This window comes from Panthera tigris, chromosome A1 (assembly GCF_018350195.1).
Source record: "Panthera tigris isolate Pti1 chromosome A1, P.tigris_Pti1_mat1.1, whole genome shotgun sequence".
NCBI classification, from domain to species: domain Eukaryota; kingdom Metazoa; phylum Chordata; class Mammalia; order Carnivora; family Felidae; genus Panthera; species Panthera tigris.
The window spans coordinates 222530877-222556075 of record NC_056660.1 but is presented as its reverse complement, the minus strand read 5'-3'; the positions used below and the strand labels follow the sequence as shown (position 1 = coordinate 222556075).

General features: G+C 35.6%; 1 protein-coding gene across 5 annotated transcripts in view; it reads right to left on the bottom strand.

Annotated features, from left to right (window-relative positions):
- The window catches only part of CDH18 (cadherin 18), a 526050-nt gene that overhangs the window by 100784 nt on the left and 400067 nt on the right, over positions 1-25199 (bottom strand). For all 5 annotated transcript variants that reach the window (XR_006221469.1, XM_042997273.1, XM_042997280.1 and 2 more), the window contains one exon: positions 15684-15851. Coding sequence is in view for 4 of the 5 variants with exons in the window: in XM_042997273.1 (XP_042853207.1) it covers positions 15684-15851 (168 nt within the window). In the remaining variant the exon portion in view is untranslated. The remainder of the gene's footprint in view (positions 1-15683; positions 15852-25199) is intronic.

The following is a 25199-nucleotide window of genomic DNA, read 5'->3' as shown; positions in this document are numbered from 1 at the left end:
TATACTGTCTACCTTGGATTCAGCTGTCTTTGCCTTTCATAATTCTTATATATTAGTCCCCAACTGAGCAGTGTTGACCTACAGGTAGGGACATTTCGACATCCCTATTCAGCAGGAAGAAGTTACAGAAGATAAGACCTTCCACTCTCAGCAACCTTAAAGATTTAAGGGTCAAAATTCTTTAGGGGGAAATTATGTAGAGAACAAAAGAAAAAAATTAGAAAAAAATTAATCTCCTTATAACTTGCAACCTATTGACAAATACTTGAGAAAGGTAGAGTGACTTTCCTCTAGGAACTCACCTGCTTTCATGTTAATACTTTGCTAGATGCAAAAGGTAACCTTGGCTTGACATTAGCCCAATCTCCAGGATCCTATAAGTCAGTCTCCTTTAACAAATCAAAATCCCTCTGGAAATTTTCTTTATCTCTGCCCCATAAGATTTATGTTAGTGATTTGTCTTCCAAACATATGGTTTACTGATACATATCTTAGGGTCTCATGACATGCTTTACTAGACAGTAGTAAATGACCTAATCTTTTTTTAAAAAAAAATGACGCTTGTTTATTTTGAGAGAGAGAGAGACAGCTCGAGTGGGGAAGGAGCAGAGAGAGAGGGAGACACAGAATCTGAAGCAGGCTCCAGCCTCTGAGCTGTCAGTACCTCATGGTCCTGGAACCATTGCTTCCAAATTCCTTAAAGACTTACCTAAGCTCCAATAACTCAAAAGTATATAATCAATTGTTCCTCACAATCCCAGTGCAGCTCTGTCTGCCCAGGTGCCCTGTCCCATGCTTTAATAAAAACCACCTTCCTTTTTTACTAGAAAAATAAATAAAGAAGAAAGGAAGGAAGGAAGGAAGGAAGGAAGGAGAAGAGAAGGAGGGAGGGACGAAGGAAAAGGAAAGGAAGAAAATAGGAAGGGTGGGGGAGAAAGGAAGGAAGGAAGGGAGAGAGCTAGGGTAGGAGAGAGGGAGGGAGGGAGAGAGAAACAAAGAAAGAAAGCAAGAAACTATGATTCAGCTATCACTCCGCTAGGATAGGCTCAATTCCAAATGAATTTTTATTCCAGAATATGATCTGAAAAAGCCACCTTTGGGAGGAAGCAAGATCATGAACACAGAATTAAACCGCTAAAGTGAAGTTAAAGCTTTTCTTCAAGTATGGTATCTTCTGTTGGCCAAAGTCATTGGCAAAGTACAGAATTAAAACACCAGGGACATATTTGCCATCTACAGCAAAACATAATGAGAGACGGAAAAGAATTAACCATTGTGAACAAATAATACAATCTATTCATATTCCATCCTCCAGTCACAAATATCTGTGTGCCTCTTATGGATAAAAATCCTTTCATCTGCTTCCTGATACTCCAAATCTCTTTAAACCATGGACCCAGGCTTCAATTTCAAAATCATGTGAAACAGTCATACCAGAGCAGGTGTCTTCTTGATCTAGAGACCACTGAATTAAAAAGACATATTATTTGCGCACCACCATTCAATATACAATTAAGGATATATAAGGACAAAATAATAAAAAAAAATAAATGCCCTATTTTAAAGGAAAAGAATGCCAACCATTCATGGCAATTCAGTAATTATTCTGTGCAATCATTACAAGAATTCCTGCCCCTAAAGTTCTGAGGCTAACTTATTTGTTGAATCCTTTGCATTTTCAACCCTCAAAGTCATGAAATTTTTGGTTTCTTCCATCTTTTTCATGTTTACTAGAAAATAGGCCAATATTTTTTTTTCTGTACTCATCTCTTTCTTGTAGTATCTAATCAAATGCAGCTTATAGCAATCAACTCACATTACAGACATGCTTTCATAAAACCTCTTCTGAAGCCATGAATTCTTTAGGTACATTTTCTACCTTATAAATTATCTCATTAAAATGTTACCAAAGCAGAACACAGTCATTTTCAAGCATCCTATAAGCTTCACTCCATACGCTTTTCTTCTTCAAACACAATTTCACATAATTTGCTGTAGTAGTGGTGGCAGGGGTGGTAATGACAGTGGTGGTGTTTTTGACAGAAACTTGCTTCTAGAGAGATACAATGTAGTATGCATACTCACTTTGTTTATTAGTCACTTTCTATCGCTAATGAATTCTATCTCAATAATTTATAATCACAAACATTATTTCTTCTCACTTTATATATTAACTCTGGCTTGGTACAATTCTGCTGGGCTCTGCTGTACTCAACTGTATTAAGCTCTAGTGTTTTCTCATAAGACTGAAGGAGTAGCTTCTTTCTAAATGATGTTCTTATCAGAGTGGAGCCAAGCACAAGAGAATTAAGCTAAACCACAAGCTTATTAAAGTTTATGCTCAGATGTGGTTCAAACCACAATCTTTCACATGCCATTGATCAAGGCAAATTAATTAGCCAACCCAAATTCAATGGGAAAATATCTTCTACTTATAGGAAAGCATGTCAAAGGTGGGGACAGAATGCAGAATTGTGAACATATAATTAAATATACAAGTGCAGGTAAGAAAGATATCAAGTACTTGAAAATGAAAGGTCAGTAAAATTCTATTCCAAACAGAATTTTTTTAAGGAAATAAGACAAGTGAGAATGAATGTTGTGAATGATTGCAATACAAGACATACATCTTACGTAGTTTTCCAGTGAGGTTCTCTGAACAGTGAACTCATTCTTTTTGTTTTAACATATATTTTTATCTCTTCCTCATTTTTAATGCAGTTTAATAGGTTAAAGATTTCTAGAATAATAATTATATTTCATCTTCTCATCAATTTTGAGAACAATTTTCTACTGTCATATGTATTCTATTATTGTTGATGAGAAGCCCATTGTGTGTCAAATTCCTTTCTTTTTGTTTTTCAAACTCTACATTTCACCATAACACACCTATGAGATAAAATTTTTCCAACACACTTGAGATTTCTTATGATTATTTGTTTAAGGTTTAATATCTATACTTATTCTTGAAAACACTTAGTCTAGTTTATTGTTTTTTTTTTATACTGTCTCATCATTCTCTTTGCTGTCTTCCTCTGAAACTCCTATTATTTTACATTAGAAATTTGTTTTCCTTTGCTATGTATTTTAATCCCTCTTTTTTGTTTGTTTGTATGTTTATCTTTAGCCTTTCTTATGCATTCTGTCTAGTTTCCTCAGACCTGTCTTCCAATTTATGTATTCTGCATTCAATTGTATCTAATCTCCTATTTGCCCAATTTTTTAAAGTTCTCAATGCCAATTTTTAATGTCAATGTCTATACTCTGGCTTCTGTTGACTGGCAAGTAGTTTTTCCATTTTCCATTTCAGAGCAAACTCTGGTTTCATGCCAGATATGTTATTCTAGTAACATCCTAATAAATTCTTGTAACTGTACACTTCCTCCATTTTCTAGGGCTACAAAGCTAAAATGCCAGCTGCTGGAGCCTGCATGCTGCCTTATTCTCCCTCTAGACTTCCATAACATCAGCTAACTAATTTGCCACTGTTTCAAGTGCACTTACACTACTATAATCACATGGAAATATAAAGTCTACTGGGAGAAAATTTACAATTATAACAGTAGCAGAATACATGTAATTCCCTAAACTCTCATTATTCTAGAGTATGGCACTCACGCTGGACAGAACTCTACAACAGAGGTCCAGGAGAAAGGATCCCTGATTCTCAAAATGTTCTCTATATTTTCAGCATCAGGGAGTCAGAGAGCACAGAAGCACCTACACAAATATGCAAGTGAAAGCTCCCTGGATGAAGAGGAGGCCATATTAGAAAGAAGGAGATTCAGGAGGACCTAAGTGGCTCAGTCGGTTAAGTGTCTGACTCTTGATTTCGGCTCAGGTCATGATCTCACAGTTTCATGAGTTTGAGCACCATGTGCTAACAGTACAGAGCCCTCTCTCTCTGCCCCTCTCCCATTTTCACTCTCTGTCTCTCTGAAAATAAAAAAAATAAACTTAAAGAAAAAGGAGACTCTGAAGTTCTGTAGATGTTGCCAGTTTAGACTCTAGTGCTAAGTCATATGTACTGAGCCAACCATTTTCTACAATACAGAAATCAGTGTTCAGATCCACCAAAATTTGTCTCTCCTCATCGTTTAAATGTAAGGTCATTTTTCCCATTAGAAGCTAATTGCTATCAGAGCAAAATGTTGATAATTTATACACCTAAATTTATTTTCTTATTATTATCATGAAGACTGGATCATTCTTAGTGACTGTTAGATAACTTTCACAGAAAAAATTGAAAGTGTGTGGAGAGAGGTGGTTTTTTTTCCCCCCTAAATGAAATGTTTGTTATATCAATTCTACTACAGAATGTATAGCATTTTGATGCCTGGGATTATTTTAAGGTAGGATTTTTGTCTTATCTGGAAAAGTTAAATACATAGAAACAATTATGATTTAAGTGCCTGGATGGGAAGCTTGGGCTTGCTGAGATCTGAGGTGGTACAATATGTGTTACTGAAGTTTATGCACCAAGTTACTTGTAATATATCAATAAAGGATTTTTTTTTCTTAGCTTTAATATATGTAATTTCTAAATTATAGTCTACCTCATTAGCAAGTTTCAAATATATCTTTAAATCGTGCTATAATTATCCATTTTGGTTTTAAGACTATGTAATTTTATATGGCAGAGAGATACAGATGTCATTATTTCATATTTCTGTTTCTGAATGTGCTATAATTTCCTATGCCATATGTGATCCTTTTCACATTATTTCTTAGACTGTATCATGAAATGCTAATGATTAGATGAAGTACATTTAAGAAAGCAAGACTTGGTGTGAATAATAAAAGGGCATTTGATTCATTGAAGCTTGACCCTTCAAATACACTTTTTCTTCCCCCAGGATAATACTGATTTAATTGCTTTTAAAAAGACCTTGTTTCTTTCCTTCAGTAACTTTGCCAGATGAGTAAATAAGTCATTCTCTAAAATTAACCCTGGGTCCCAGCCTACAAAAGCTGTAATCAATCTGATAATTATAATTATTATGACTAATTAATCTTTTTTCTTACATTAATAGCATTTACTTGGGAATGTGACAACTTACATAAGATAAATATTTATTTATAGTTGATTCTGAGGGAAAACTGATTGACTTGTAAGTCTTAGGCTGCGATATCTGACTTATCCCGGAAGTCTGACATTATAGATAAGATTAACCAGAAAGTTTCTAAGTCTCTGCTTTAAATTGCTTTACACAGCAGATGCAGTTTACATTGGAAATTTAAACTCTCAAATTTAAAAAGACATACCAAGAATCTGGGAATTTCTTGCATCTGAAAAACTTGTATGGAATCTAGATCGTTAAGCATTACCTTAAGCTCTGGTGGCATTGTTTTTACTATATGAATAAAGAATGACTACAGCATGCACGTTACAATGCCACACATTAAAAGAACAATTGTCTGATAATAGAATTCCACTGAACTCTGGAAGAGTATCTTTGTTTTTTTTTAATATATGAAATTTATTGTCAAATTGGTTTCCATACAACACCCAGTGCTCATCCCAAAAGTGGAAGAGTATCTTTAAAGTTAGTTGACCTAAAAAAAAAAATAGGTAAATAAACTAAATAAAACTGGTTATCCTAACATATTTGGTGTCACCATGTGTAAACGTGCACTACTACAAAGCAGATTCTCCTGTAAGAAATTTTTCTTTCAAAGGACTGGTGAAGTGGGCCACTTCTCTTTTTTAGCATTCTCTCACTTTTATTCAGAAACGTGACTCATGAAATGCTGAAAAAATTGTAAACTTATAAATTCTTTTTATTTTTTTAACGTTTACTCGTTTTTGGGAGACAGAGACAGAGCGTGAGTGGGGGAGGGTCAGAGAGAGAGGGAGACACAGAATCCCAAGTAGGGTCCAGGCTCTGAGTTGTCAGCACAGAGCCTGACACGGGGCTCGAACCCACGAACCGTGAGATCATGACCAGAGCTAAAGCTGGACACTTAACCGACTGAGCCCCCCAGGCACCCCAAAACTTATAAATTCTAATTGCAGATCATTCCTACTGTTTTTCAGCATTCTGTGAATAGTTTAAAAGATGATTTGTAAAGACTAATTGGTAACAATCACATAATTTCTCAGTAATATATGCTTATTACCCTAAGCATGCATATCCATGCTAAATAGGGTAAGCAAAGGAAAAGGAATCTATAACTTTGCCACAGCATACAGCCAAAGAGATTAAATATAAATCATAAAATTATTGATGTTATAACTGGTAAGTTTCTAAATAGACAATCTTAAATTATTTCAAAATACTCAACTTTAAAATTGGAATAATGCCACATCTTTATTTATTTATAGCTACTACCTTATATGAAAGAATATGCTCCATAAGTATTTGTACCTTTTTTATTAGAATAAATATATAATTATTTTCAATTATTCTTATTTTATACACGAAATCTCATAATATTAAATAAACACACTTTGTATCTACAGAGCTGAATAAAAAACTATAATAGACCAATAACTTGCAGGTTTTACAGTTAATTTGAGAATTTCAGCCTTCTTTTGAATTCATAATTTCAATTTAGCCATATTTGATGAGGGAGCCTGGGGCAAGCTAAGGGCAAAATACAGGCTAACAGTGCCCCCCCCTCCCCCACACAAGGTGGGATGTGTGTGACATTCCTTAGATATTCTTGGCTACCCAACAACAAAGGAGAGGGTTTAGGTGCTTGCCCTTGTGATGTGGGAAACCACAGCAAATGAAAAAATTACATCCCCTTACTGCCTACAGCCCATTGACAAGTTCTTGAAACTGGCAGAGTGACTTCCCTTTAGGAGCTCAGCTGCCTGGATGATGACACTTTGCTAGGGGCAAAAGGGAAGTTTGGCTTAACATTATCCCATCCTAGAGGATCCTGTCATCTACTTCCTTTATCTCAACTGCCCCAAGATATATGCTGGCAATCATACTCTAAGCTTATAGCCCCCCAATATACATCTCAAGGGTCTCATGACTGAGGTTTTATTAAATAGTAATAAGTGATGTTTCCCCAGCAACAGCTAGCCCCTAAAGGTCCTGGAAATTCGCCTCCAAAATTCATTAGAGAGTTACTCTATCCCTGACCTCTCCCACCTGAGGGTACATGATGAGTTACCCATCATGACCCCAGTGCAGCTCTTCCTGACCACAGGTTCCGTCTTCATACTTTAATAAAATCCCCTTTTTGCACCAACAACATCCTCAAGAATTCTTTCTTGGCTGTCGGCTTCAGACCACTCCACCATCACCCCAAAACTTCATCAATATTGAATATCAAATTGATATGCTATTCATGTATCATCCATGTTCTTTCAATTTAAACATCAGTGGGTTGGTCTTTCCAATCAAGATGGTGAAGTGATATGCATCTGATGCACTCTCCCATTGAATACAGCTATAGAAACTGCACAATATACACACAATGACTGTTTCAAGCCATTGGAGAGTATTCAATGTAAAAAGGCCTGAAAGAGATGTGATCTTTGGGAAAAAGGAAGAACAACAATATGAATTTTTATACTGACAATGACTCAGGGCATTTTTTAAAAAAATATGTAGTGCTAGGGGAAAGAATCTAAGCAGCAATTATATAGTTTCTGGAAGACAGAGGTTGGGATTCAGGGCTGGCATAGTAGCTTAAATAAGAACAAAGGCACAGAAAGGAGAAACCTCAGAGAAATGGTCCCAGAAATGTGAAAGCAATATTTCTGCAATAATTGCAGATACGTATGCCACATGTGCACATGTGGAGACTCCAAGAGACCAAGAAAAAACAAAGCTGGAAGGCGCCAGAGCTAATAGAGATTTCAGCAGCCGATAGACAGTAGGACTCAGAATTGGTAAATGCTTCGGTTGATACTAGAGAAAAATGTGTGTTTAGGAATAAAAACTTCCCAGGAATAAGGGGAAAATGATATAAAGCAGTTCTAAGATAATGTAAGTAATTTAGGTTAGCAAATAACTCTCTTTGGAGGAAGATGACATAATCAGTCACTGTTATAACTCTTTATACATAATGTTCAGTCAATAATTCCAAAGCATGCTTAAAACTGGAAAACTACCAACACAAAAAAGGGAAAAAAATCAATAAAAATACCCAGATTGGATGCTAACATTAAAGTTATTAGAAAAGAGTTTTGAAATGATTATGATTAATGTTTAAAAACACATGGAAAAAAAGTAGATAAGTGGAACAAAGTAGATAATTTTAGCAGATACCTATAATGTATATTTAATAAGTCAAATGAAAATTATAGAACTAAAATATTTCAGTGCTAACGTATGTACTTAATAGCTTTAGGAGACAAGTTATTAGAAAATAAAGGGGAAAATACTGTACTAGAATGTAGGGCAATATAAAATATCCAGGTTAAAGAAGACAGAGATCAAAATAATAAGTAAATACACAGAAAATAATAGATTTATGGTGCAAAGCTAAAAGACCTAATGATGAGGGACCATAAAATAAGCTAAGGCAAGCCACAAGTTAGCACACACTGTTCCCCATCCCCACACCCACCCCTTCCAGGTAGGATGTGTGTGATATTCCTCAGGCACCTCTGGCTGCCCAAGAACAAAGGAAAGGAAAGAAAACAAATAGTAAACTGATAAAGATCACAGTCCTTCAGGACAGGAGTCTCCTTCAGTTTACAAACATCTTAGTAAATTAAAAGAAAAAGATGACTTTATCAATAGCCTAATCTCCAGAAATTTACAGACTCAATTTCCCAGAGCCCCTAATATCACCCTTTCCTCCATAGTGAAGTGAGGAACAAAGGCAAGAAGGAAATGGCAGATAAAATTAAATTTCCGTATAACCTGCAGCCTATTGGCAAATACTTGAGGCAAAAACAGAGTAAAACTTTTCTCCAGGAACCTCCTTTGTCATACCTTTTGCACCAAAGATGTCTTCAAGAATTCTTTTTTGGCCATCAGCTCTGAACCCCACCGTCACCCCAAAACCTCATCACTAACATGCATGTTTTTGCACAACCAGTAGGAGGAAGCGACAAAACAAACAGAAAATTATATATATATATATATTTTTTTTTTTTAATAAATACTGATCAAGATTTTCCAGAACAAAAGATAGATTAAAAATTCCTTATAACCCAAAAGTAGATTTTTTTTAAAGTACCTCTTAAGTAAACCAGAGTTAAACTCTTGAATATCAAATACAAAACAATATTTAAATTAAAAAAAGATCCATTAAAGTGGAAAAAAACTAACCTACAATAAAGCAGTTAGACTGACAGCTGATTTTCAACAGACAACATTATTCAGCAGACAATTACATTGCATCATTTATTACATTTTAAAATAAGGAAAATTCTTCACATTAGAGTTCTACTCCCAGTGAAATACACTCTAAAAAAAGTATCAAAAATTGTAAGTTAAGAAAAAAATATGAAGAATTCATTGACAGTAGATCAGTACAAAAAGGAATAGCAGAAAGATTTTTATACAAAATGTAGAATTTCCTTTAGAAAGACAGCAATCCAGGAAGAGCAAACACAACCAGAAAGGATGAATTATTATTGACTTAAAAAATATTATTTACTATTTAACAAAACAAACATAATGACAATTTTTTGTATTGCTTCGTATATAAAATGTCAAAATAGCAAAAAAAGAAAAAAAGTCTATGTAATGGGGACGATTTGTTGTTCCATTTGTTTCAGGTGATAAAATTATAATTTAATTTGGAAAAAAATTGTAATTATCTAGAGCAAATATTAAAGAAAAATTGAAGTAAATTGTTAACTAAGGGGACAATGAAGGCAGTGGAATATATTAACTATTCAAAACTAGAAGAAGAAAAAAGAGAAAAATTAAAAAAAAACAAATAGCAAGATGGCAGACTTACACAAAAATATATCAGTAATTAAATTTATTGTAAGTACATTAAATCAAAATAAACAAATAATGTGAAACCAGATGAAAATAAAGCAAAACAATAGAAGTTTAGTGGCTCATATGAAACTTTTAAAAATCAAAAAAATATACCTTGAAAGGAAAAGGATGGAAAACATTATGCCATCTAACCATTAGCCAAAATTTTAAAAAATCTGATATAGTTATATTAATATCAGATAAAATGGACTTTATATTATAAATGATTATTATAGAGAGATGTTCCACAATGAAACATTTTCAATGTAAGAGGAAGATATTTTGCACCCAGTATCATGAACTATATCTAAAAAAACCCAAAACAGAAAATAAAAGAATAGAAAAATGCAGTGAAATCGTGGGAAACATTAACATACATGTCTCATTAGCTGACAAACAAAAATTAAAGGCACAACAAATAAACTTGAACTAATTTACATACGTAGAAAACAAAGCATGAAGTTACAGAATTTACCTTCTTCCAAAGTGCATAGGGATACTATCTCAATGAAATACACACTGACATTTAGAAAAACCCTTGGCAAGTTTCAGAATATATACCTGTAACCGTACTAAAATGCTATCACCTCATGCCTGTCAGAATGGCTAAAATTAACAATACAGGAAAAAACAGACGCTGGCAAGGATGCAGAGAAAGGGAAACTCTCTTACACTGTTGGTGGGAATGCAAACTGGTACAACCACGCTGGTGAAAACAGTATGGAGGTTCTTCCAAAAATGAAAAATAAAGCTACCCTATGATCCAGCAATTGCACTACTAAGTATTTACCCAAAGGACACAAAAATACTGATTTGAAGGAATACATGCACCTGATGTCTATAGCAGCATTATCAACAATAGCCAAACCATGGAAAGAGCCCAAATGTCCATCAACTGATGAATGGATAAAGAAGATGTCATATATATATATATATATATATATATATATATATATATATATATACACACACACACACACACACACATACACATATGTATACATATATACACATATGTATATATGTATATGTATGTATGTATATATATATACACGTGTGTGTATATATATATATATATGTATGTATATATTGCCATTTGCAATGAAGTAGATCACCTAGAGAGTATTACGCTAAGCGAAATAAGTCAGAGAAAGAAAAGTACCATATGATTTTACTCAGATGTGAAAAATAAGAAATAAAACAGATGAAAATAGGGGCTGCAGGGGGAGAGAGAGGAAACCATAAAACAGACGTTAACTATGGAGGGCATTTGTGGTGAGAACTGGGTGTTGTGTGTTAAGTGATGAATAACTGAATTCTACACCTGAAACTAATATCATACTGTATGTTAACTAACTGGAATATAGATAAAAACTGGAAAAAGAAAAAAAGTGAACTAGATAGCATTTTTAAAATACACTAGAGAAACACCAAGTTGCTGATAATTAAAACATACACTTCATAATTTGATTGATCAAAGGAGAAGCTTTCTTGTTTTGTTTCTTTCATTTTCTGTTTCAAATAAAATATTAATGCTGAATGTATTATATGTCATTTAGATTGATTTTCATGAAAATTAAAATAGTAAATTGAAGACAACTTTCCTCTAAAATATTTTGCTATCAACAAAAGCATTAACATCTATTAAGCTCTTAGGCGTTGATCCTCCAAATATTCCATGGCACTATAGCAATTCTGGTCACAAGTAGCTAACGTTGTGGGATGGTGTACAAGTTTGCATTCATTTCAAGTTCTTCAGGGAAGTTTTGTTAAATAATTAAGTTTCGGAGAGCCTGGGTGGCTCAGTCAGTTAAGCGTTTGACTTTAGTTCAGGTCATGATCTCGCGGTTTGTGAATTCGAGCCAACGTCGGGCTCTGTGCTGACAGCTCAGAGCCTGGAACCTGCTTTGAACTCTGTGTCTCAGTCTCTCTCTGTTCCTCCCCCACTTGTGCCCTGTCTCTCCCTGTCTCCCAAAAATAAATAAATGTAAAAAAATGTTTTTAAATAAAAAAAAATCAAGTTTCTACCATTTTACTGTGATTATTTGAAATATATGGTTTTTTTTCTTCTTTCCCCAAATATGTTATTCATTCTTATGTACTCAAAGGCAATTGTCAAAATACAGATCCCTTCATTTAGGATACAGAATGTTTGCTTTATGAATTTTCATGTAAGTTATCGATTTTTATATGCATATTATTTATACAGAAAAATGGAGGTCAGGAACTTTTTACCTACCTAAGAATAAATTAAGCAATAACTGTAATAAAACTGTAACATAGTCAAAGCCAAAACAGGGCATGGCAAGAATCTTACAACGTGCAATATATTCCTTTCAACAGAAGGACTAATATGGAGGAATTTCATACCCCAAAAGTTTTCTGTGAAGGAGAACTGGGCATCCCTTGTCCTCTTTGAGTAAAGATTCAAGCCATAGAAGGCCTGATTTGTTCTTTCACTGGGAGACTTGCAAGTGGCTCCCTCCTTAACATTTTCCTGGCCACATGCAGGCATTACCTATAACTGAGCAGTGGCTGTCCTCTCAGATGGGCAAGTACCAACTGGTGTCTATTCTGCCCTCTGCCTCCCTGACCCTGACGGGCAGCCTGCTTCCGCCTGGATCTTTATTTGCCTTGCATCCTAGGCCACTTGGTTTGCAACTCCCTAGTGTAGAGACTTTGTAAAGCAACTTATCAGTCTAGTTCGTTCCTGAGTTTTCAAAGGTATTCAGAGCCAATTTATTTTAAGTTAAAATACAACGATAGGGGCGCCTGGGTGGCTCAGTCCGTTAAGCGTCCGACTTCGGCTCAGGTCATGATCTCGCGGTCTGTGAGTTCGAGCCCCGCGTCGGGCTCTGTGCTGACAGCTCAGAGCCTGGAGCCTGTTTCAGATTCTGTGTCTCCCTCTCTCTCTGCCCCTCCCCCGTTCATGCTCTGTCTCTCTCTGTCTCAAAAATAAATAAACATTAAAAAAAAATAAAATAAAATACAACGATAACCTTAAATTCAGCTATAACAAACTGATATACAAGACATAACAAACTGATTCACTTTCTCGGGGCGTGGTAAGTTAACCGAAGAAAGAAAAAAGGGAAAAATGCTTTGAAGGAATATTTTTGCAAAGTTTTGTGTGCAGGTGTTTATACCAGAGTGGATCGCAGTACTGATGTAAGAACAATGGCTCCTTGAGACAGGCGATGTGAGAAAGAAATCAGAAGGAGACCTGTGAAAATGTTACACATCTGAAGAGATACAAATTACTGGATCCATTTGACGGCTGGATATAATCTTTACATAAGTTGAATTGCATAAAATTTGTGCTTCATAAACACAAGTCCTCATAACATATCACATTTTCCTCTAAGCATTTACAGAGTTTCCCATTACATGGGTAGCCATTTGATGGCTTATGATGATTACAGGTAAATTAAACAATAATTTACTGCTAGCTACTCTTGTTATGGTGACACTAAAATTTTGAAAGTAGCATTGTGCTTAGTGCGATGGGATTACAGATTAAACAATCTCTTCAGCAAGTCAGAGTGTGAGGTTCTGGGTATATAGCATCTCTGTTTCTAAACTCTAAGTGCATCTCACAGCGTGACAGGGTTGAGACCTGTTACTGCCTGAAGAAAGGGAGATCCCCATAGATACACTGAGTTCACTCAGAGAGTATACATGTATTCTGTTTCTTTGTCAGATCAAATACTTGTTTTCATCATAAACTGATATTTCAACAATAACCTTGTTATTAATCAAAATAAGGGGTGCCTGGGTGGTTCAGTCAGTTGAGTTGCTGACTTCGACTCAGGTCATGATCTCTCAGTTCATGAGTTCAAGCCCCACACTGGGCTCGTTGCTGTCAGCACAGAGCCCGCTTGGATCCTCTGTCCATCTCTCTCTCTGCCCCCCCCCCCCAAAATAAATACACTTTAAAAAATAAAATTATGTATCATTATGCTATATTTATCACAATTACAATTTTCTGTTTATTTTGAAAATCAATTTTAATGGGCTTGTAAATTTAAAAATTAGTTTATGGAGAGAAGGAGGGAGAGGAGGAGGCAGAGAAAGCGTGAGAGATGCTATTTGTATCATGACCAAGCATTTATTGAATTCTGATAGTGTATCACTCAAGTCTCATTCTTTTAGGAACTATGATATTAACATATATCTTTAAAATAGTCATGGTGGGATCTACCTGAAATAGATGAGTTGTTGTTGTAAACTATAATAAAGTTTATGTTTGACTGAGTTTAGCATTATTGTTCATTACATTACAAATTCTTTGAACCTCAGTGTCCTTATCCTATAAAAGAATAGCAGTTGTCTTAGAGTGCTGTACATATATATGAACATTGTATGGACCAAGTGATAAAATAAATACAAAAATACAATGTAATTTGTAAAATGATTTAAAATTTGATTTTGTGGTTTAATGCCAGGTGGACTTATCAATGATTTTTAATTTTCTTCTAAACCTACTTTCTTCATAGAGCAAAGGACACACGAATGAATCAGGTCACACAGTCTATCTCTAGAACCAATATTTTAAAATCGATTCTACCTATGTACTTGACTTGGATATCTTTTTACAGTGGTAGTTTGACAAAATATTAAAATTCAACTCATTCACTCATTGATCTAATAACCATCTATCAAGAGCTGGGCACTGATCTGAACACTTAAATTTACATAGACAATTCAAGCATCATTCTTACTTAGACTCATAGTACCTATGGAAATAAATAAAACATTAAAGTGCCATGTAACAGAAAACAAGGATTTATTAACTGTTAATTCTGCAACAGACTTCAGAGAAAATTTTAAAAGAGCTTATAAACAGAGAAATGTGAGTGTGGAAAATTCTGCGTTGAATCAAGAATGTGCAAGATGTTTTGGGAACAGGCAGTACTCAACTGTGGCTAGCCCAAGAGTGTTCAGAGAGAAGTAGTAAGAGGAACAGCGAGGGAAGGCTTTTCACACATACTCGTGAAGAGCCTGTGTTGACATACCATCGTATCTACTTTATTATAGTTTTTAAACATCATGGATCAGAAGGGCATAGCACCCCTACAGGATTTTTAGGATAATTACAGATTATTGTATAAAATGTCATCCGCAGTTTCTACCACATTAGAAAGAGTAAAAAATATTTCTTTCCCACTATGAGGAAGTCATAAACACCATTTCTTTTCACACTCACGGAACTGACATCTTCTCCCCCTGAATTGTCTGAAAGTTTGTGCCCTCCATTCATAAAGTTCATCTTCTACTCTGAGAGCCCACCTTATGGAATTAGCCGCACCTTGCTTCAGGGTGTTGTGTGTGTGTGTGTGTGTGTGTGTGTAGCACATTCATGTATAACATGAAGATTTTTTTTTCAATTTCTGTCACAGAAAGCACATATGCAATTTTATTTTGCAAGGGTAGAATGTTCACCTCAGAATGTATTTTGGATATCTCCCTATATGCCTTAGTAATACATAACTGCTTTAGCAAATGCAAGATATCATTTCTCAGGACCACTGTATCACTTTTAATATTTAATTGTAATGCCAGCTGAAACAATATTTTTTAAACACAGTGACAATTAACCACCAGGTTCAGAAGACAATAAGTGATTTCCTTACTCTTGTTTAGACAAGGGAAATCAGCACAAAAACAAAATATTCCCATTCAAGCGAACAGTGACATGATATTACATATGTAAGTATTTAATTTTGTTTTACGTGCATGAAGAGTGATAAATGTAAATCATAAGAAACAAGTACATACTTTGAGGAAACCGTGGGGGGTTGTCATTGACATCAGTCAGGGTGATGTTGACCGTTGTCGATCCTGAGAGTCCTCCAACTTGCCCAGCCATGTCTTTGGCTTGAATGACCACTGAATAGTGTTCTCTGGCTTCTCTGTCCATATTATGTAAGGCAGTTCTAATAACTCCTGTAACATATTTTAAACAAAGCAGTACAGATTATATATTAAATGAGAAGTAGCACAGATGTATCGTTTTTCCCCCATAGTTTCATTGAGCCACAGAGCCAGCTTTTTTTCTGCATATTTTCAGAAGTGCATTTTTAAATGAAATACTTTTGTGAGAAAGCCACTTCTGAGACAAACAGTACCTTAAACATGTTACGAAAACCACCTCATTTGACTCCTTCATTGGCAACCACATGTCTCAAAGCATTCTATTCGTGATAAATTAAGATGCCCATTCTTTTGCGTTCCTTGGGGTGCCTTGCAGAACAGCCCCGTGGCCCAAGCTTGTACTTGTGCTGGAATACTAAATATTTCACAAGTTGTGCTCCTCAAAAACGTCAGTTAAGATGATTTGAGAAGAGGTTAATTTTCCTCTTTAGAGAAAAATTTACATAGCTTCCTGTCAGGGCTGTCAAAGTTGGATGGTGCAAAACATGGAAGAATTGTGGATACTTGAACAAAGATTATAGACAAGAGTCATTTTAACATTTATCAAGATGAAGAAACTCACTATTTTTATCAGGAAATGACAGCTACAACAAGAACTAGATGTAAGTACCTAAGCAAAATAAAGTAATGAAACTGATTCCAAAAATCACAGGTAAAAGTCACAGGCTTTTTTTCACAGTGCCAAAGGAGACATTAAAGGTAGTCTTTTATGAAGTATTACTTGGATTCAATAAAGAGATAAAAAATGTTATGTGTTATATCTCCATTTGTATGACACATAAGTACATGTGCACACACACAAATTAGATAGCTTTGTCGATAGAGCCTTAAATTTAAAATGGGAACACATTTTCCAGAGGGCCAAGGACTATTAACTATATGATAAAAAAAGTCCTCATGTAGATGAGCTATATTATAAATAAGTATATTTGTATATAGATAGATATGTATTTACATTTATATTATATATGCATGTAAAAATATAAACATATTTGCTACTCCATACATAGGACAACATTTAACAACCACCTTTTTACTTTTACTAAAAATATTTGGATCATATTCTTTTTGAGAAGGGACCAATAGCTTTGACCAATCACACCAATGATTAGTTAGCAGTATAATTCATAGGACAGTGGCAATTATAAAAACTGCTCACTGTAGAGCTGAACACAGTTTTACAGACAATATGTTGATGTAATTAAAGAACACAGGGTTGTATGTATATTCAAACTAAAAGTAGTCTTTCAAAGGTGGAAAGGATCAGTCAATCAGTTGTTCAGAACATACAACACTGCAGCAGGTTTTTTTGTTGTTTTACTGAATTGATTATATGTGTAATGACTTTGAGAGGAGAGCCTCAGGAACCAGGAAAAGCGATCCCACAACTTTCAATATTTGTGAATTTTTAATTGAGGGAGTTCAGGAAAATTTTCCTGAAGCTAAATAGAAATGAAAATTATTCTTATCAAAAGAAATTATAATAATATGGTAATAAATGATTCATCTAATTCATGCATATGAAAAAGCCTCAAGCATCCTTAATACAAAGAACAATGTTTTATCACGTATGATAATTATATAAGAAGGAATTGAATCGATGCAGAAATGAACAAGCTGAGAATTTATGAAAATATTTTATGAAAGAAACATATACTTTCTAATATTTGAAAAAAATAAAGATGTTGTTCTGAAAAGAATACATTATAAATGGGACATGCCTCTGGTGTGTAGAAGTTTGAGAAGGATAATTTTTTACAATGGAATCTTTAAGTGTCATTTGCTGGATATAAAAATGTAATAGCAAAATCAATCATTACAAAGTGAAAGATACAGGGGCGCCTGGGTGGCTCAGTCGGTTAAGCCTCAGACTTCAGCTCAGGTCATGATCTCGCGGTCCGTGGGTTGGAGCTCTGCATCGGGCTCTGTGCTGACAGCTCAGAGCGTGAATCCTGTTTCAGATTCTGTGTCTCCATCTTTCTCTGACCCTCCCCTGTTCAAGCTGTCTCAAAAATAAATAAATGTTAAAAAAAAATTAAAAGAAAAACAAAGTGAAAGATAGATATATTTACACAATTTGAGAGAGAGAGAGAGAGAGAGAGAGAGAGAGAGAGAGAGAGAGAGAATCCCAAGCAGGCTCCACACTGTCAGTGCAGAGTCCAACATGGGGCTTTGACCCATGAACCCTGAGACTCATGACCTGAGCCGCAATCAAAGGTCAGATGCTTAACCAACAGAGCCACCCAGGCACCCCGATACATTTACACAATTTGAATGTTATTCATTTAAGAGAATCAGAGAAGACAAATCAGCCCAACCCCTGTTTTAGAGTACACATTTCAATAATTTTATTCCATTCCCATTATATCCCTTCTTCTATAATATAGGCGTGTCTGACAGAAAATGAGAAGAAGCTTGCCAGCCACATTTGCTTATAGAAAGAAAACAGTGTATCCAGAATTGACACATACTTCCCAGAAATGACTGTCTACGAACCCTCTGAAACTCAGAGTTCTCTTGAGGGTGCTCCAGTGGATGTGCTTAGCTATGACCTACCCCAAGGGCACATAGGTAAATGGAGAATGCTTGTCAAATTGCTGTAGAATACAGTAATCTTTTTCTAACACATTGCCCAGATGCGTGTAAGTGGGGCAGCCTAGAACACCGCCAATGCACAGTAACTTTTGTCCTTCCAAATAGACTTTTTTAGAGCAGATTTAGGTCCACAGCAAAATTGAGAAGAAAGTACAGTTACTGTCTACCCTCTCCTTATTCCTCCCTTGCCACACGAACACACATTTTCTCCCACTACCAACATCCTGAATTAGAACGGTGCATTTGCTATAATTGATTAACCAACACTGACACATCATTATCGCCCAAAGTCCTCAGTTACAGTTTTACTGCCTTGTAATCTTTTCTGATCTACCTATTCATCTCTCCCTCCTTCAATGCCTCGCAGTCATTGATCTTTTTACTTTTTCTGTAATTTTGCCCTTACTATCCCTGTAATTTTGCCTTCTCCAGAAAGTTGATTGTATGTGGTCTTTTCAGATTGTCTTCTTCACTTGGTAATAGACATTTAAGGATTCTCCATGTCTTTTCATGGCTTGAGAGCTCATTTTGTTTTAGTGCTAAATAATACTGCACTCTTCGGGTATGCAGTTGTTTATACGTTCACCTGCTAACAGACATCTTAGTGGTTTCTGAGTTTTGGTGATTATGAGTGAAACTGCTATAAACACCTGTCTACTGGTTTTTGTTTGGAAATAAGTTTTTAACTCCTTGAGTAAATATCAAGGAGCATAATTACTGGATCACATGGTAAAAGTCTGTTTAGTTTTGTAAGACAATGTCAAACTGTCAAAGTGGCTATACTATTTTGCATTCCTAACAACAGTAAATGAGAGTTCCTGTGGCTTCATATCTTGACCAACATTTGTTGGTCAATGTTCCAAATTTCGGTCATTGTATTAGGCGTATAGTAGTGTCTTGTTTTCATATTTATTTCCCTGGCAGATGATGTCGGACCATTTTTCAAATTCTTACTCCCATAAGTAGGTCTTATTTGGTGAGATGTCTGTTAGGTTTTTTGTCCATTTTGTAAGCTGAGTTGTTTTATTATTGTTGAATTTTAAGAGTTTGTTGTATATTTTATATAACAGTCCTTTATGAGATTTGTCTTTTGTAAATACTTTCTGCCGGGACATGATTTATCTCCTCATTCTCTTCACGGTATCTTTCACAGTGTAGAATGAAAACAATTTTTTTTTTGGAGTCCAGATTATTATTTCTGTCACAATTCATTATTTTGGTATTGTTTATAAAAAGTCATTGCCACACCCAAGGTCACCTAGTTTTCATCTATGTTACCAGGTAGGAATTGTACTTATCTATTTATCTATCTATCTATCTATCTATCTATCTATCTATCTATCTATCTATCATCTATTTAGAGAGAGAGAGACAGAAAGAGCACAAGCAGGGGAGAAAGGCAAAGGGAGAGAGAGAGGATCTTAAACAGGTTCCATGCCCAGTTCAGAGCCCGACATGGGGCTCAATCCTGAGACCCTGAATCATGATCTGATCTGAAATCAAGAGTCAGGCACTCAACCGAGTCCCTGAGGCATCCTCCAACTTGCAGGAATTTTGAAGTTTTGTGTTTCATATTTAGGTCTCTGATACATCATGAGTTACTTTTTCTAAGGATGTAATGTCTATGTCATTTTATTGTTTCTGCATATGATATCAATTCATCTCAAACCATTTACTGAAAAGATGATTTTCTTCCATTGTATTATCTTTGCTCCTTTGTCAGAGATCAGTTGCCTATATGTACAAGGGTCTATCTCTGGAATTTCTATCCTTAAAATATTTTTAAACATTTTTATTTATTTTTGAGAGACAAAGAGAGACAGAGTGTGAGCAGGGGAGTTGTAGAGAGAGAGAGGAAGACACAGAATCCGAAGCAGGCTTCAGGCTCTGAGCTGTTGGCATAGAGCCTGACATGGGGCTTGAACCCACCAATGGTGAGATCATGACCTGAGCTGGTCAGATGCCCAACCGACTAAGCCACCCAGGTGCCCCTCTGTAATTTCTATTCTGATCTATTTATATGTTTGTCTATTTTTTCATCAACACCACACTCTCTTGATTACTATAGTTTGTAGTAAATCCTAAAGTCAGATAGTATCAGTCTTTCAACTTTGTTTTTCTTTTTAAATATTATCTTGACTATTCTGGGTCTTTGCCTCTACACATTAACTTTAGAATCAGTTTGTCAATATCCACGAAATAACTTGCTGAGATTTGGATTGGCATTCCATCACAGCTATAGATATCACTGGGAAGAATTGACATCTTCACAATATTGAGTCTTCAATTAAGGAACATGAAATATCTGTCCATTTATTTAGTTCTTTGTTTCTTTCATCCTAATTTTGTAGTTTTACTCATAACAGTTTTGTATCTACTTTGTTAGATTTATTACTAAGTATTTCTTTTGGAAGGAAGCTAACCTAAATGGCATTATGTTTTAAAATCATTTTCCACTTTTTCGTTGTTGGTATATAAGAAAATCATTTTTATATAACCCTGTATCCTGAAATCTTGCTATAATGCTTATTGGTTCCAGGACGTTTTGTTGTTGTTGTTGATTCCTTAGGATTTTCTACATATACAATTATGTCATCTGTGAACTGAGATCAATTTTTCTTCTTCACTAATCTGCATAGCTTTTATTTAAGCTAAGTGATAAGATTGTGCATTTTTCAGTAGTAAAATGATAAATGGTATCACTGAATGAAATATTTATTTTTAAAAAAATTTTAAATGTTTATTTTTGAGAGAGAGAGAGGCAGAACGTGAGCAGGGGAGGGGCAGAGAGAGGGAGGCACAGAATCCGAAGTGGGTTCCAGGCTCTGAGCCGCAAGCACAGAGCCTGATGCGGGGTCTGAACGCACAGATGGTGAGATTGTGACCTGCCGAAGCCAGATGCTTAACCAATTGAGCTACCCAGGCGACCCTGAATGAATTATTTCTTAAGCAAATGTCACAAATTGTTCCAGAAGAATCGATTAAGTTTAAACAATATAAAACACATTCTAATTTTATAGTTTAAAATACTAGCATATTACCTGATTACTTGCAGATGGATAATATTGGTTCAAAAAAGTTTTAACATCCCTTATCCAAGATTACAAGATCTTGTAACAAAATCTGAATGTTCCTTCCTGCTCCTTGATCCCTCTCACCCTGCAGAAGACTTCTGTACACACTCCAAGTAGCCAGAATTATCATGAACTCTTCTTGTTCTGTCCATCTATTAAGAGATTAATTCTACCATCATGGATGAACAATCTTTTGTCCATGTTGGTAAACATTTGCATAGATATTTAATCAGTATTAAATTGTTTTTATAAATATTGAGATTTGATAAATTTACTAGAAAATATAAACAATGTTGAAAGAAGATAGGAAAAAATGGCAAACATACTTTCCCAACAATTTGGGAAAGAAATGAAAAGAAAAAGAAAAACAAGTTAAAAAGTAATCATAAGTTACTTCCCATCCTCAATGCTTAGCACAATAGCCAGCTTTTTTACAGAATTAAATATATATTTTGAATAAGAACACACACACACATACACGCACACATACATGTACTTACACTCATATACACACATGTACACACACATGTACACACACATACACATATACATATTGATTTTGCTCCACTTTTCTCAGGATGCTACATTTTAAAATAGTGAAAACATTAAGCAAAATTACTTTATGAGTTAAATGTGAAGCTATCTACTCAAAGGGATTTTATGTGCTGGTTTTCCCAAGTCATTTTCAGAATATCCCTGTCTTTGCTTAACTATTAAAGCACTCCCTTTCATTCTAAACAGTGTACCAGTGTGGGTGATCATTTATTCAGTTAGCTTCATTTTTACAATATTGTTAGTGGCTTTCAAACTTGACTTTGATTCAATACTCCCTTGAGATTGCCTTGGACCCAGGCCCTAGGGTCTATGATTTCGTGATTTGGAGTGGGTCTGGCCTACTTACAGCTCTAATTGACTACTGCATTCGTGTGCTTAGGCTGCCCTGAAAAGATACCATAGACTCACTTGCTTAAGCCATAGACACTTATTTCACACACTTTTTAGGGACTGGGAAGATCAAGGTGTCAGGTTCCTGGTGAGAGCTCTCTTCCTGGCTTGCAGGCAGCTGCCTTCTCACTATGTTTTCCTATGGCTTTCCCCCAGTTTGTGCACAGGGAGAAAGAAAAACAGAAAGATTGCTCTCTTCGACTTCTTATAAATCCACTAATCCTGTCTTGAGGGCCCCACTCTCATGACCTAATCTAAAACTAATTACCTTAAAATTTTTTTAATGTTTATTTTTGAGAGAGAGAGAGAGAGAGAGAGAGAGAGAGAGAGAGAGAGTAGGGGAGGGGCAGAGAGAGAGGGAAACACAGAATTCTAAGCAGGCTCCAGGCTCTGAGCTGTCAGCAGAGAGCCCAACGTGGGGCTGGAATCCATAAACTGTGAGATCATGACCTGAGCCAAAGTTTGATGCTCAACTGACTAAGCCACCCAGGGGCCCCTACTGGGAGCTAGAATTTCAACATAATGAATTGGGGTGGGGGGAAGTACACAAACATTCATTCCACCAATGATTTAAGAAATTGGGCCTCAAACAGGGAGACCAAAGAAAGAGGCAGACCATTCCAAATAGGTAGGTGGCAGATATTTTTGTTTTTGTTTATTTTTTAATGCTCATTTATTTTAATGGGGGGGGGGTCACACAAATTAGTTGAGGGGAGGGGTAAAGAGAAAGGAGAGAGAGAATCCCAAGCAGGCTCTACGCTGTCAGCATGGAGCCCAATGTGGGTTCAATCCCATGAACCATGAGGTCATGATGTGAGCAGAAAACGAATCCACAGTCAACCAACTGAGCCACCCAGGCATCCCAGAAGGTGGCATTTTTAATAAGCAAAGGAACTTACACATGAGACTCATCTGGGCAAACTGTAGGATGAATGTATCTCCATACCCACCCACCAGCAATTTTTCTAAAAGTTTATATAGAGGCCTTAGCTGGGTTCAGTCACATATATGGTCTAGATAGTCTCAACAACATATTACTCTCTCAAAGCTGCTTTCTTAAAAACTGTTTCCACTCTGGGAACGGTGGGTGGAAAGCCTATTCCAAGGACAAGAGAGAGAGTGAGGAGCCTCTGATTGCCTGGGTTCAGCTTGTGGGTCAACTGGAGGTACCATCCTCTCACTGACCATGACCAACAGCCATAACAAGCCCCACAGGTGAGTCCAATGCATGTGGGTCCAGGCCACTTTGAAAAGACAAAACTCAAAAGATGAAGTGCTACCATTATGTATTTACACATTTCTTTACTTTTTATCTCCATCTTGCATTGCCAATAAATGAATATACATATGGGAATACATACATGCACACAGATGACAAATAATATCCAATGGTAATGTTTATTTTTCAAAACTGTGCAGGTTACACTCTTATGCAAGGCTTGGATAAACTATATTTACACAGTCCAAGTAAGAAATCATATTTGTTTGTTTGTTTGTTTGGCTTTTTCTGTGACGTATCCATCTACCTGGCGATTGTACTGTAACTTACTTTTGCCTTCCACATAAACTTAATATGGACATACTTATCTACAACATGGCCTTTAAGTAAATTTTTAAAGAAAAAATACAGAGCAGCTACATTACCTAAAATTATTTCGCTGTTTGATTATTTTAAAGTAAACTCTGTCCTTTCAATGCATGCTAGGCAACTGGCAATGGCATATTCTGAATGTTTGTTGGATAAGCTTCGCTAGCAATGTTTACTTCAAAAATTTTAACTGGAAATGTTGCCTCTTATTCTCTTGTGATGCTGGGTTGAATCGACAGGATGTGATTACCCTTGTATCATTTTGTTTTGTTTCTTATTAGCTTCCTGGTAAACGATTGCAGGTGCCCCACTGCCTGCAAATTACCTTCTGACTACTGCTTCCCAATCACCATGATATGTAGGGGTCTGTAACTGGGAATACAGTTCTGCTGAATACGAGTTCATAACATTGAAAACTCATCTGTGGTTATAAGCATTACGTGTTGAACCCGACTCACTGGCCTACCATATGTTTTTGTTCCCTGACTGAGGATATTCCTATATAACAATATATTCTCCAAAATGTTCTCTTGCATTTTTATCCACTATAAAGAACTTAAGATGGAAATGTACAAATCTAGTTTTTAGATAATACTACACAAGACTGCAAAATAAAATTCCTACAAGTTAGAACAAATAAACCAGCATGCACATTCAAATCCATACAGAAACACCTAAGGTATGTATTTGCACTTATAAGAGAAACAAGTAAGTTTTCTTCCATGTCTAAACTACCTTATGCACTTTGACTCAAAAGTATGTTTTCTTAATTTGTTCAATTGATGGCTCATTATTTTGAAGTCTATTATATCATTACTTAATGTATATTAAAATATACTGGAGTCCCACTGTTTCCTGAATGTGGTACAAGTGCACTTAGTAACAGAATTACATGGAATGCCAATTATCATGCAACTTTAAGGAAGCCACCTTTGATCTACTGAATCAGAATCCCAGGGAGTGGGCCCAAAGATCAGTATTTGTGGCAAGTTCCTTCTGTGATTCTCATGAATGATCAAATTTGAGATATTCACTTAGAGTTCAGAAGACAAGATATCTGTCCTCAAGATGCTCATTATTTCATTGGAATATCTGTTTCTTTAAAAAAAATGAACAACTGAGAGATTTAGAAATGTTTAGAAGTTTAATTAGTCATCT